At 38.0% G+C, this 14,285-nt stretch overlaps 1 protein-coding gene across 1 annotated transcript; it reads right to left on the minus strand.

The window, feature by feature from the left end:
* Window positions 1-31: 31 nt before the first annotated feature.
* LOC128672905 (sorting nexin-14-like) lies at window positions 32-14,285 on the minus strand. The gene is made up of 17 exons (XM_053750416.1): window positions 14,129-14,285; window positions 13,896-14,052; window positions 13,354-13,464; window positions 11,110-11,241; window positions 10,746-10,948; window positions 9,980-10,133; window positions 9,110-9,275; window positions 8,450-8,627; window positions 7,471-7,564; window positions 6,824-6,891; window positions 6,016-6,214; window positions 5,391-5,572; window positions 4,204-4,488; window positions 3,094-3,305; window positions 2,209-2,373; window positions 1,333-1,466; window positions 32-814 (listed from the first exon to the last, which is right to left on the minus strand). The coding sequence occupies exons 1-17, from the start codon at window positions 14,254-14,256 to the stop codon at window positions 731-733; spliced, it is 2,652 nt and encodes an 883-aa protein (XP_053606391.1). The 5' UTR covers window positions 14,257-14,285; the 3' UTR covers window positions 32-730.

The following is a 14,285-nucleotide window of genomic DNA, read 5'->3' on the forward strand; positions in this document are numbered from 1 at the left end:
TCATTCAGGCGTCTTAAAATAAAACAAAGCATATGTCAAAATAATTTAATTTGGTGTTGTTGTTTCTACAATGAAAACAGTGAAATATTTCAAAATACTCTCAAATTAAGTGTTCATCACGTATCAATCATCAACGTACCTCCGGGGTGCGATTGACAACACTAAAGATATAAAAATAGAGTTAAATATAATACAATACAATATTTACATTTAAATACAAATAACTAGGTGGAAAAGAGTGATCACATGCGATTTACAAAATGCGCAAACAACCGTATAGGTATATCTTGTAGTTGACATTAAAATTAAATCGCAATTTTACTATTGACTCAATCGGACTTATTTTTCGAGTTGCATAATGATAATGATATTTCCCGATCGATAACAATTTTACGTTTTTATCCCTTGCGGATAGACAGAGCCTCAGATTACATAAATGATGACACACACTACCACAATACAGAAGAACACAATATTTTTGTTACAGTAATATACAAATATTAAAATCAAAACTTTAAACATTTTCTTGGTAGGTAGTAGGTTAGGTAGTTTAAAAAAATCTAATACGATCTCGAACTTGCTTTTAGCAGGATTTTATTGGCAACTCGAAATAAAACATTACACGATTATTCCGTATGAAAATAGGCCATCTGATTTTCATCTATGGTCGCAGTAGAGTCATATAAAATGAAGCATATAAAATGACAATTCCTTGCGCGATGCGGCAGTCTCAACTCTTTGGCTGTTTTTTGTCTGTGGCACCCAATTCCGGGAACAGCTCCATTAGGCATAGATCGAGTAGATTGTACACCAGCTGAAGAAAGATAACGTTAATTTAGTTAAGGTTTCTCAAACTATGACACGATCTAGCATTGAGTTGATGGGACCCTGTAAAAATATGAAACCGGATACTGGGCTCCGATGCTCAACTGCTGAAAACTTGAGTCGTACTCCAGATAACTTTGGGAATCACTAATTCAGATTTAAAAGAAGAATTTCTATTTTCATTAATTTTAAGAAAAATATCACTTTTTCTTTTGAATATTACTACCGGCTTACTTGGTCAGTAAGCGATGGGTATTGAATACACGGTGTGGCGAGGGCGGAAATCGAATTTAAATTTAGACTTTCTGGAAAAAAAATTTACTAATTAACTTAAGTTTGCTGTTCGAATTCGTCAATTTTGGCATAATGTGGACTTTTACGAGTAGAATAGGAGATCAGTAGTAGGTATTATCGGTATCGACAAAGCGTAAATTTGAATCGCTTCAGAGCGTTTGACACTTGCCTAAATAGGCCCGCTGGAAAGCGAAGGAGATAAATACCGGTCACCTGTTTGTTATAGTGCGGCGTCTGTAACAGTGTGAAGGCGGGCGACAGCTGCGGCGCCGGCAGCCGGCGCTGCGCCCGCCGCCGTTGCTGCGCCGCGTCACTGCGCACCGGGGACTTCTTACCGAACAGGAGATCTACATACATAAATATATTAGGACAAATCACACAGATTGTGCTAGCCCCAAAGTAAGTTCTAAACTTGTATTATGGGATACTAACTCAAAACGTTACTATATTTTATAACATATACGAACCCGAAATTCGGACAAGGACAGAATGTTCTAGAAATAATTTAGGGTGCAAACAATAGTGAGCCTTATGACCGATATAAGGTCCACATTCGTATGTAAAACCACGGGGAGCATCAAAACTTGATTTATGACCTATATTCTATAACTGCGCTATAATACGCGAGGATTCCAAATTATTCTAGATCAGTCAGTTGTATTGGCATTATGTAAGCGCGAATAAGTGCCGCATAAATCTATACTATTATTAAGGTAAGCGTTTGTATGTTTGAGGCGGGTAATCTCCGAAACTACCGAACCGATTTAAAAAATTCTTTCACCATTAGTAAGATACATTATCATCATCGAAATTCCCATGGGAGCGAAGCCCCAGGCAACATCTAGTCAGTTCTATTTTGAAAGAGCTACAAGTCTGAGGTCGCTCGCCTTCACTTGTGTACCGGGAGCTCGTCGCATTCTCACTCTTTCACGCAAAATTTACTAGACTTTAGTATAGTATAGAGATTTATGAAATTTAGTACACGGGTAGAATATAACCTGGATTAACACATAGGGTACTTTATCCCGAAATTCCCACGGGAGCGAACCCCGGGGCGCAGCTAGTATAAAGTAAAGTGACGATACGTACTGTGTCCCAATCGTATAAAATGCGCCAATCTCCTCTCATTGAACCACTCCCTCAGTTTGTGGTCCAGCCAGCCGCAGAACACAGCATCCACCTGAGACGAGCACCTAGACAGGAGGCAGCCGATCGTGTGAGACACCACGCTACGGGCTGATATCACTCGCATCACTGAAAGGAAATACAAACATCTTCACAATTAATATTTTTTCTCGACCTCCGTGGCGTAGTCACCACGCCGCCGTCCGCTATCTGTAGGCCAAGTGTCGGTTTGAGACACAGCTAACCTACCTAATCACAGTGCGCTATTGTGACGCAACGACAACCACACCGCAATTGTGATTCGGTCGCTGAGTCTCACTTCGAATAGTGAGAAGTGAAATGCAAACCCGCATTTTGCCCTCTGGATGTCTGGGGTTCGATAAGGTAGTTGCCTATTCACATAATATAAAACGATAATCAAATTTCACTTTTAATCCTGCTAACTATTACAGTACCGGTTAGGTAGTGGCATGATGGTTTCGAGTCCCGCTGAAGACCCAACGTAAATAATCTAACGATATCTAATGGTATATTAGATTATTTACGTTGGGTCTTCAGATTCGATATGTATATATCGAATAAAGAAACTCACACACATACAAACATGTACCCTGAAAACTATTCTTTTTAATCGACTTAAAAAAAGGAGGACCAAACAAAACATTTGTTTTTTTTTCATGTTTTAAACAAAAATTTTCACGGGAATTTCCGGCGCATATAAGTATTATCGGAGATAAATTAAGTAACTGAGGAAAATACCAGGAAATAGTTCATATGAGACAAAGAGAGAGTGAGAGTGAGAGAGAAAGAGAGAGAGACAGAGCTAGCAGACAAATTAAAAATACTCACAAAAATACATAAAGCACTGTGTGAACCCCTTCAAAACGTTCTGGTGTGTAACATCCCTCGTCTCGTATCCCTCGGGTGAGATATCCCAGTTGTTCCCAAACACGGTGTTGTGTATATCCCGGACGTTGCGAGGTCGGAGCAATGGCGCATCAAGTTCCGCGTCTTCGCTAACTTCCACGCCTTCTTCGACATCGCGACCAGTGCCTTGTTTGCTGAAAAATTACATGTTCACTTCTCATGCTCGCGAAGTTTGACATGTTTCGATGTAAAACGCCTAAAATTCGATTTTAAGCCCTAGAAAATACAGTAAAATCATTGTCCATTATTTTCTCAATCGGTGAGAATGTCAAGAGTGATTAAGAGCGTAAAATAAAATCTTACACAAACATATAATTCTCTAAAGCATTTATGTAAAGTATTCGTCTAATCAGTTTAAAATAGCTAGTAAATTAGGTAAAAGATAAACATGTGCATATATCTACGAATAATATATATATTTGACGACCTCGGTGGCGCAGTGGTAAAGTTCTTGCTACTGAACCGAGAGGTCCCGAGTTCGATCCCCGGTCTGGTCATGATGGATGAAATGATCTTTTTCTGATTGGCCCGGGTCTTGGATGTTTATCTATATATGTATTTGTTATAAAATATAGTATCGTTGAGTTAGTATCCCATAACACAAGTCTCGAACTTACTTTGAGGCTAGCTCAATCTGTATGATTTGTCCTAATGTATTTATTTATTAATTTATATTATATTATCGCTTATTTATTACTAGCTGCGCCCCGGGGCTTCGCTCCCGTGAGAATTTCGGGACAAAAAGTACCCTATATCCTTTTCCGTACTTCAAACTACGTGTATGCAAAATTTCAAGAAGATTAACAAACTTACTTTCGCATTTATAATATTAGTTAGGATCAATTTCTTCGCAACCTCGATCATTAATTGACACTTCACCATTAGAGTAACTACTGGATATATCGTATTGTAAATTAAGCACATTGAGCGAGGCGTTCTAGTATAGTTACTATCTTCTTCGTTCTATTACTATCTTGATGTTGTATTGTGTGTATGAATAAATAGATAATGATTTTTTTTTAAAATACTCACAGAGCCTGAAACCGCTCCAGATCGGTGGAGAACAGCAAATTCATCAGGAAACTCTCTAAATGCTGTCCCTTCTCCTTCTTCAACTTGTACGTCACTGATTGGTAGAGGTTCGCTAGGTCCGTGCTGTTGGCATTCAGGGTTGACGCTTGGACTACGGTGGAGAAGTCGCCGTCCACTGTGAGGAATAAGTGGAGAAGCTCGCTCGTTTGGAGAAGGCTCTTTTGGAGAAGCCGCTGGAGAAAGTCCTCGTATTTGTATCGGAGGGTCTCTAATGGGCTGTTGTCTCTGTAATGTAATTTATAGAATAGTATCATGCGTCGTATTTGTATCGGAGGGTCTCTATTGGGCTGTTGTCTCTGTAATGTAATTTATAGAATAGTATCATGCGTCGTATTTGTATCGGAGGGTCTCTATTGGGCTGTTGTCTCTGTAATGTAATTTATAGAATAGTATCATGCGTCGTATTTGTATCGGAGGGTCTCTATTGGGCTATTGTCTCTGTAATGTAATTTATAGAATAGTATCATGCGTCGTATTTGTAGCGGAGGGTCTCTAATGGGCTGTTTTCTCTGAAATGTAATTTATAGAATTGTATCATGCGTTAAATCAGGCACAAGACCGTATTGCCTAAAAGGCACTAGTCAAGAGAGCCACAGCTACGATCATGATCCTCAAACATGAGGATACGACTATGATAATGATAGATTGCATCTATAGGAATACTGGCTGATATAATATTTTCTGAGAACCAAACTCTAACATATTTTTCGGTTACTCGGATGTGTTTGTGATGTGTTAAGATCAAAGTTTTTTGAAATCAGCATATTGATTATTTTATGGTGACAGCAGTGAGATATTAAACTACGTGTTCCAACAAATAGCTGATTAATTTATGCTGGTAATAGTATAGGTCGTAAGACTTAATATTAAAATTAAATCTGTAGCTGAAATGGTAATAGTGTAAATGATCTAATGTCTTAGACCAATCGGGAAAGTAGACCCGATCGTTCCGGAGGGCTTTTTAAGACTATAATAACTAAAATACTATGTCAAAAACAAAATCAAAGTTTTCTTTAACCAGCATATTGTTTATTTTATGGTGGCAGCGGTGGGATATGAAACTATAACTTCGAAGAAACAGCTAATAAAACGAAGTAGGTCCAAGATTCCTGTAGTTGAAACGTTACCTTCTCGAAGGCAGAGGCAGGTCCAGAAGCAAGCTGTCGCCGTGGAACTCGTGCAGCTTGCTCCTGAGCAGATGGAAGTCGTGTTCGCTGCGCTGCACCGTCCACAGGCGCGCGTCCAGCGCGCGCGCGCGGTGCGCCGCTAGCGTGAACACGCGCACCGTGCCGCGCCGCGGCGGGTATTGCTTTAACAATCAAATTGTTAGGTCCCACCGCTGGACAAAAGCCTCCCCTCTTTGTTTCTGGCTCTCATTGGTGTTTATTACATTGTACCATAAACAGTAATCAATTTAATTATCCTATTTTATAGATAAGTAAAGTACTAGTACAATGTTACAATGTTTAAATTAAAAAATAAATATTTCTCTTAAAGAAATGTTGGACACTAATGAAACGCTACACGCCGCGTTCAAACGCTCGTGAAATTCACACATTGATACTTGTCTGAATCATCCTGCCTTGTTCTTATTTGGCTAAAATCTATACTTAATATTATAAATGCGAAAGTCTGTCTGTCTGTTGCGCTTTCACGAAAATGACTCAAGATAGAACCTTTGGGGGACAAAAAGGGGAGGCTTTTTCCCAGCAGTGGGTAATACAGGCTATAAAAAAAGGGGGGTAAACTCACCAATCTCATCTCGACATCGGTCAGCACGACCTTATAATTGGTCAGGTCGTGTTCCCTAGTGTGGAACTCGTCCGCAGAGAGCGCGTCCAGATAGTGGAGTATGTCCATCTTCTCGCTGCCGTCGCCCTCCAGCTCCGGGTTGATGAAGCAGTCGAGGACTTGGCCGTCGATCGACTCCGGTCGCAAATTGCCACGCGGCCTGGGAACATAAAAACGGTCAAGTGCGAGTTGAACTCGCGTAATTTTTTTTATTCAAAATGTTTTTTAATTTATTTTTTGTTTATTAATTTATTTCTGCAATTTCAGAGATCAGGGGATGTACTATCGTGAAGTGGGGTTCCGTACATTAAATATAATTCTTATAACTTTTCTTGTAATCTACAAACAATGATTGTAATTTTATTTTCTTCAAAAGTTTTATCTCAGAAAATTCGATGATCAGGGAGTCAAACAGCGAAACGTTAATTATTGTTTTTAAAACATTGTTTCGTTATTGTTGAAAAATAAATATTTTTTCAATAATAACAAAACAATATTTGTGATCCTCATAAGCCCTTTCATTGATATATGACACATTTGATTATGGTCTTGGCCTCATCGTAGATGAGAGTGAGGTTTTTAGAATCTCCTAAAGTTAGCGTCTAAAATAAACCTTAAGATTTGAGGATTTGGATCTAATTCTACGACCGGCCTATGTGTCCCTCAGTTGTCTCGTACGACCACCATCCACCCACAGAGTTATTATATGGATTGGTTCTATTTTAGGGCGGAACCACACGTCACGGAGATAGTGAGAGCCTAATCATACCTTTTCACCATTTTGACTTGTTTCTGATATCCCATTGGCAATCTTGGTCCCAGGATCATTTTATAAAACTGGAAATATAAAAACATCATATATTTTTTGACGACGTCGATGGCGAAGTGGTAAGGTTCTTGCCACTGAACCGAGAGGTCCCGGGTTCGATCCCCGGTCGGGTCATGATGGAAAATGATCTTTTCCTGATTGGCCCGGGTCTTGGATGTTTATCTATATATGTATTTGTTATAAAATATAGTATCGTTGAGTTAGTATCCCGTAACACAAGTCTCGAACTTACTTTGGGGCTAGCTCAATCTGTGTGATTTGTCCTAATACATTTATTTATTTATTTTCACACAGGTAGTGTCGCCTCAATATTATATTATATTATATTATATCTTGTGTATTACTCCTCTGACTCAGTGACCCCAAAATGGATCTGAGAGCTTAGTGCGGGTTTGCATTTCACTACCCATCATCGAATCGATTCGAAGTGAGGCGCAGCGAACCAAACACATTGCGGCATGGTTGTCGTTGCGTGACAATGGCACAATGTGATTGGTTGCTAAGCTGTCTGGTCTACTAAACGAGAGATAGAATTCGAAACGAGAGAGAGAGAGTATAAATTGGTATAGATTGATACAAAATCATACCTCCTCACTATGTAAAAATCTTGGCAACATAATTTTCTCTAATATGGCATGCGACTGTCGCGCCGCTTCGTACAACGCTCGGCTGGTTTGCAATCTGAAAATAAGTTTATAATAAAAATTTCATTTTTAACACAATCTTATATCGTTGTCGGAGATTAAAAACCAGCACACTTACACTGAATCCGCCAAAGATTGGCGAATTGTTCGACGACAGTGTGGAGCCGGCATACAAAGGAATCTATTAAACAGTTCCCTATTTTTATGCATATAATTTAACATGGCATACTTTTACTATGACATAATGATTTTTAAGCATAACGTTGTTACGCGTAACGGTTTACGCATAACAATTTGAACCATAACTAATCTGACCTAACTCAATCTAAAAGTTAATTATGCCACATTTACCCGTATGCCAAAAATCAATTATGCCAAAATCGTTATGCCAAAGAACAATAGGACAAAATAGTGTATACGATAAAAAGTGGTCCCCAATGAAACGATATTTATGAAGCGGAAGCGGAGGTGAATAAAAGTATAGGTCAAGGTCGACCTCGAAAACATGTTTTTTTTGTGTACTTTTTGTTCAAATTCAAATCATTTATTCAGAAATTAGACCTTCACAGGCACTTTTTCTCGTCAATCTTTAAATTTATAGTTATTTCTCACAAGCTAGAAACTACTGGCATTTCGGAACGACCACTGCTGAGAAGAAATGCCGAAAGAAACTCATTTGAATAGTGTTGGTCCCTATCATGCCAGATCGGCTTACCATTATTGTTTCTTACAAAATTGTAATTTAATATTGTATACTTATTCTATGTACTTTGTTATATAATATGAGAACAAAAAATAAGTAAGAAACAATAATATGTATCTATTAGTAGAATTTTCGACTCAGTAACAGTTTCAGACTTAGTAACTTGAACTACTAAACTCAAAATTGGTATAGAAATAAATATGGGAATATAAAACTCACTTTTTTATCCCGTCTTCATTCTTAGCCTCCGCCAACAGTTCCTTCAGTTCGGTCAGTATATCCGGTCTGAGCGGCAGCCCTGAGTCTGTGTATTCCGCTAACAACGACGCTTCTCGTCTCAGGGCTGCCACTTCTGAGGCGCAGGGCTCCGGGTTGAGTAGCCGCGATTGAAATGCCTCTGTAAAAAAAAAATAGAATCATGAGATTGCTTTCGACACGTGACGATGAGACATTTACTGAAGAAGGCATAAATCAATACATATGTGGCCGTCCAAGTGAAAAGGGACCTTATGGCGCCCGGCACTTACGCCATTATTGCCGTTGTTTTGTATTCGAACAACGACAATAAAGACCTAAGTGCCAGCCGCCATAAGGTCCCTTTTGATTTGGACGGCTAAATATATTAGGACAAATCACACAGATTGAGCTAGCCCCAAAGTAAGTTCGTGACTTGTGTTATGGGATACTAACTCAACGATGCTATATTTTATAATAAATACATATGTAGATAAACATTGAAGACCCGGGTCAAACAGAAAAATATTATTTTCCAACATGACCCGACCGGGGATCGAACCCGGGACCTCGCGGTTCAGAGGCAAGCACTTTACCACTGCGCCACCGAGTACCTATAATAGAGAAAATGGTTAACAATCTTACTGATATCCCTGTAGAACTGCAATAGTTGCAACCAATGAGTAGTCTTCATATACTGCACGAACGCATAGAAAGTAGCCTGTTCGGAAATGATTCCGTCCAAGTCCACGCGCAGCAGCTGGCGGCGCTGGCACTGCGGGCGCCGCGCGAACGTCTCCAGCAGCTGCACCTGCGCGGCGACACACCACGGACTTATTTATTACTAGCGACATGGCCCGTCTTCATATGGGCTCATTTATGTATGGGTAGATATTTTTTTGAGCAGACTAGCTATTGCCCGCGGTTACGCCCGCGTAAATTGCCCACGGGAGCAGTTATTTTTTGCGGGATGAAAGGTACCCAATGTATAGCAACATTTCAAGAAGATTGATTGAGTAGTAAACTTACTTAATTTCGCATTTATAATATTAGTGAGAATTCGGACGAGGTGGTTTCAAAAATAATCTATCTATTTAATCTGTCAAAAAATTTCTTTTTTTTTTTTATTTTCCCATACAACATGCTGATAGAACTTATTATGTAAAGTTTGAAACGGTGGTGGTGTAATGGTTAAGACGCCCGCCTGTAGATCGAAAGGTCTCAGGTTCGTATCCTACACATGCCATATGAGTTTGTATACCAACCTGACTGACATATACTGTAGTTTTCATCGACCACCACTTGATTCCGGTGAAGGGAAACATCGTAACGAAACCTGCACACAGGTGACCTGTTTAACGACTACCTGCCACTAGATGGAGGTAAGTAGTCGTAAAAGTCATGTCAGATGCCTTTAGGCGACTTGAATAAAAACTGACACCAGTTAGCAATAACACACTCGATTTGATGATGATGACTATGGAAAGTTGAAAAGCAATCTTTACGCATACATACCTTATAATTAGGAGTGGTGGGTAATTGAGCCATAGTTTCGTCTCCTGTCGCTAGTATAATAATAGTATTCAGTATATAGGGGTCTGCTAACACATCTGTGATCGACAGCAACACCCATCCGGCGAATATTTCTCTAATAAGTACACGAAACACTCTGGAAGGAAAATTAAAACTGTTTTAAAAATGTGGCAGATTCAAAATAATACAACATCGAAGCGATCAAAAACTTAAAATATTTAAGTAAGTTTTAGACCAGTTTAACATGTAATGAGTGGCTTATTGGTGGAATTGAAATTAATTAATAATAATAATTTATTCATTACTAGCTTTTGCCCGCGGCTTCGCCCGCGTGAATTTCTCTGACTTTCACCCCCCAGTGTAGTCATTTAGGGGTTGATTTTTGAAAGTAAATTTTAAAAGTAGCCTATATTTGAATTAGGGGGGTCTTTAACTACATGCATACTAAATTTCAAACAGAACAGAAGAGACAGACAGACAGACTTTCGCATTATCGCAATATTAGTATCTTTGTTATTTTAATAAAAATTGTGATAGCAATTGTTAACTGTTGTCACTTACAGTTTATCTTTCGTTCCTATTTGGCCAAATTTCATACGCTTTCGAAACCGGAATAAACAGACAGACAGACTTTCGCATTTATAATATTAGTATCGTTTGGTATTGTAATAAAAATGGTGATATCAGTTGTTACTTACAGTATATCTTTCGTTCCTATTTGACTATCGGAGAAAATTGTAATACTCACGAGTTCTGAACTTCATCGGCGTGCAACAAATACGGCATCACAGCATCCGTGACGCATCTCAGATATTTGATCTCCGCGTCCCGGCTGGCCGCGGCGGGGTGGACAGAGCCCGCGGCCGCCGACGCTAGTGAGTACGAGCACGTTGTGAAGTGGCGGAGGGCGCACGGCAATAGGCGGTCCGTTATGAACCGGGCGTAATCTATCTGAAAGGAAATCCATACTAATATTACAAAAAGATTTGTATTTTCGTTTGTATTGAATAAACTCCTAAATTACTAGATCGATTTTGATGAAATTTGGCACAGAGATAGACACGTAGACACGCTTAGAAGAAGGGAGAGACTTAATCAATCTGTAAACTCACTTTGAATGCACGCTGCAATAGACAGGCCGATGCATATCTCAGTTGATACCTCAACTCGTCTACGAAGAATGGTTGGAGGGTGATTCTGCTGAACCAAGAGCTTATAAACTGCTCTAGTATTGTGTTGTAGAACTGGAAAGAAGAAAAATAAATTTAATAAATTTAAAATACCTCGACTCAATTCTAAAAAGTAAGGTTATATATTTATTGGCCCTATTTTATTTAAATAGCGGCCCATACCGTAATCGCTTGAATGAAAACCTTAAACCTTCTTCAGGAATCACATATTTTGAATCTGAAACGGTTCTCCGACAATTACTTCGTCTACGAACGATTCGCCGACAGAATAGAGAAGACATTCTGTCGTCGAATCGTTCGTAGATGAAGGGTTCTTCAAAGGGTCGTTCAAACGCCCGATGTCGAAACAATCTTTCGACGCAACGATCGTAGAGAAAGCAATTGTCGGAGAACCATTTCAGACGCCATATTTTAGTATCTTTTAGCCTATATAGACTATCATTTAGTGAAAACCGTACAAATATACGTCTAGTAGCTTTTGAATTTATAGCGTTCATACAAACAGGGGCGACAGAGGGACTTCTTTTTATAATATATAAGGATTTCAATTCATAACTTTAATGAATTGAAACTGAGTGAGACTAGATAAATAGATAGATAAACTCTTTATTGCACCATTCACAAAGGAGTACAGTTACAACAGCAGTTAGAACAACAGACTAGCTATATTGTGTAGCGAGATTTGTTATTGTGCAGCCCTCATTTGACAATTAAAGTTTGACAGTTGATAAAACATCAACAGTAGTTGATGATGTCAGAAAGGAGATCATAAAATCACAGCATCTTCAAAACTATAAGGTTCATTTTTGGATGCTCAGATGAGAAAGAGGTGGACAAGTATTTCTTAGGTTAAAACTCGATAAATATATAGAAATCGATAATAACAATACAGTGCATTGTTCCAATAACACATTAAACACGTGATAATGGCGCATGACTCAAGTGTAATGCCTTCGATGGGGGAACTGTTTCCAATTCTTAAGTCAAATCCATACTAATATTATAAACGTGGAAGTCTGTCTAGTCCACTTTCACGGCTAAACCGCTGATGACCGATTTTGATGTTTGATATGCATGTAGTTAAAGAACACCGTTCAAACATAGGCAACTTTTTCTTGAAAAAATCAACTTGCTTAGTAGTAAGAAAAAATTCTCATGAAAAAGCAAAATAGGCAATTCTTACGCACATACGAAATCGCGAATATAATCTAATACCAATATGATGATAACAGGTACACACCTGATATCAGTGAACTATTGTAATTATTACACAATAGGAGCAGTTATTGTAATGTTTATGACTTCTTGCATCACCTTCATTAATAAAGTTGCAAATTAATGATGAAACAAAATTCAAGTTTCTTCATGTCAATTAGTGTACTAATAAAAGAAACCCAAGCACATAATATACAATACAATACAATACTCGCACATATACTCAATACTTTGACGACCTCGGTGGCGCAGTGGTAAAGTTCTTGCCACTGAACCGAGAGGTCCCGGGTTCGATCCCCGGTCGGGTCATGATGGAAAATGATCTTTTTCTGATTGGCCCGGGTCTTGGATGTTTATCTATATATGTATATGTTATAAAATATAGTACCGTTGAGTTAGTATCCCATAACACAAATCTCGAACTTACTTTGGGGCTAGCTCAATCTGTGTGATTTGTCCTAATATATTTATATTTATTTATTTATACTCTCTGCAGAAAAAGAAATAAATACTATGTATTTTTTACGCAGCTTTACAAAATGGTCCAAAACCTTTCTTTGGTCCAATAGTTTGTGATAAATATAAACTAGCAACTTGTGCCCAGCTTCACTCAGGTAAATCCATCACAACAAGTAGCCTATGTTAATCGTGACGGTTGCATCTGTCTCTGTGCCAAAATCTGTCATATAGTTTTCGAGTTTATCCATTACAAATCTTTCATCTTTATTACATCAATATGAAAGTATGGATATTCCTTTTTCTCATATTATTTAGAAGGATAGGCATAGGAAGTGAAACATCATCTTTGGAGCAAGTTAGGTCTGACACTCAGACAACACAGTGTGACTGATATTATAAAATGTGAACTTCCCAAATTACTAGGTAACCCGCCGTACAGATGAAGACGTGCGCAAAAGCTAGTTACTCAATAAAATTTAATACTATACTTACATCTTCTATGGCTTGATCAAGTTGCTTGTGTATTTGAAGCCCTATCCAGGGCTCTGCTGTTCCAGTCTCTTCATGGCGAGAACAATCTTTTGATCCACATGTGACACAACCCTAAAAAATAACAAAACTATTAGCCGTATTAAGTTTATTAAGATAAACTATTAGCAATGAAAACAAAACCTTCATTTGTTTCCCATGTAGGGTCACAAATGAAGTTTTTGTTTTTGAAGCAAATTTCAAATTGCACATATTATAATAATAAATATTTGAAAAGTATCCAGAATAGGGTCAAAGAATATTCCTATATATATGGATAATTATTTAATATTTTGTGTCATTACAATTCACTGTCTTTTGTTATGATTCACATCATGATGATGATATGTAAAAATGATTATTCATTATAGATAATTTCAAAGTCTATTATAAGACAATGGTCGCTGCAGTTGTACTAATCGATAAGCTAAGTACAAAAATGTTAGTGTAGCAAAAACTTTAGCTTACGAAGACATGAATGACTCAAAAAACAAGTATCAACTTACTTTGAGGGCAGTGTCCTTTGATTTATCTACTGGCGGGTTTTTGTCGAAATGGCACTTAAGATGATCCACGAATTTGTTTAAATAACTAGAATTCAGGGCAAAATAACAAGCCACACATCCCAACCCATAGCTAACAGCTAAAGTAACAAAGTGAAATCTGAAAAATACAAAACTAGGTTAGACACTGTAATTGCTGGAAATTCAATATCTAATGAATTATAATGATAACATACCTGCAAAAGTACAAAACTGTTAATGAAGCAGTAATAACACCGAAGTAAATAATATATTTTTGATTATCAAATTTTTCTGTAAACTTTCTTTGACATCTTTCAGTCATGGTTAGGCGAAAAAATGACATGACATTTGTAATTTGTGTTGTGATTATAG

This window comes from Plodia interpunctella, chromosome 10 (assembly GCF_027563975.2).
Source record: "Plodia interpunctella isolate USDA-ARS_2022_Savannah chromosome 10, ilPloInte3.2, whole genome shotgun sequence".
In the NCBI taxonomy this organism is placed as follows: Eukaryota; Metazoa; Arthropoda; class Insecta; order Lepidoptera; family Pyralidae; genus Plodia; species Plodia interpunctella.

Excerpts from the sequence above, each read along its gene's own strand:
- LOC128672905 (XM_053750416.1), bottom strand. The coding sequence starts at position 14,256 with ATGTCATTTTTTCGCCTAACCATGACTGAAAGATGTCAAAGAAAGTTT. Across the intron at positions 10,134-10,745 it reads GCCGATGAAGTTCAGAACTC|AGTGTTTCGTGTACTTATTA; the intron begins GTGAGTATTACA and ends TTTTCCTTCCAG. Across the intron at positions 9,276-9,979 it reads CCACCACTCCTAATTATAAG|GTGCAGCTGCTGGAGACGTT; the intron begins GTATGTATGCGT and ends GTCGCCGCGCAG.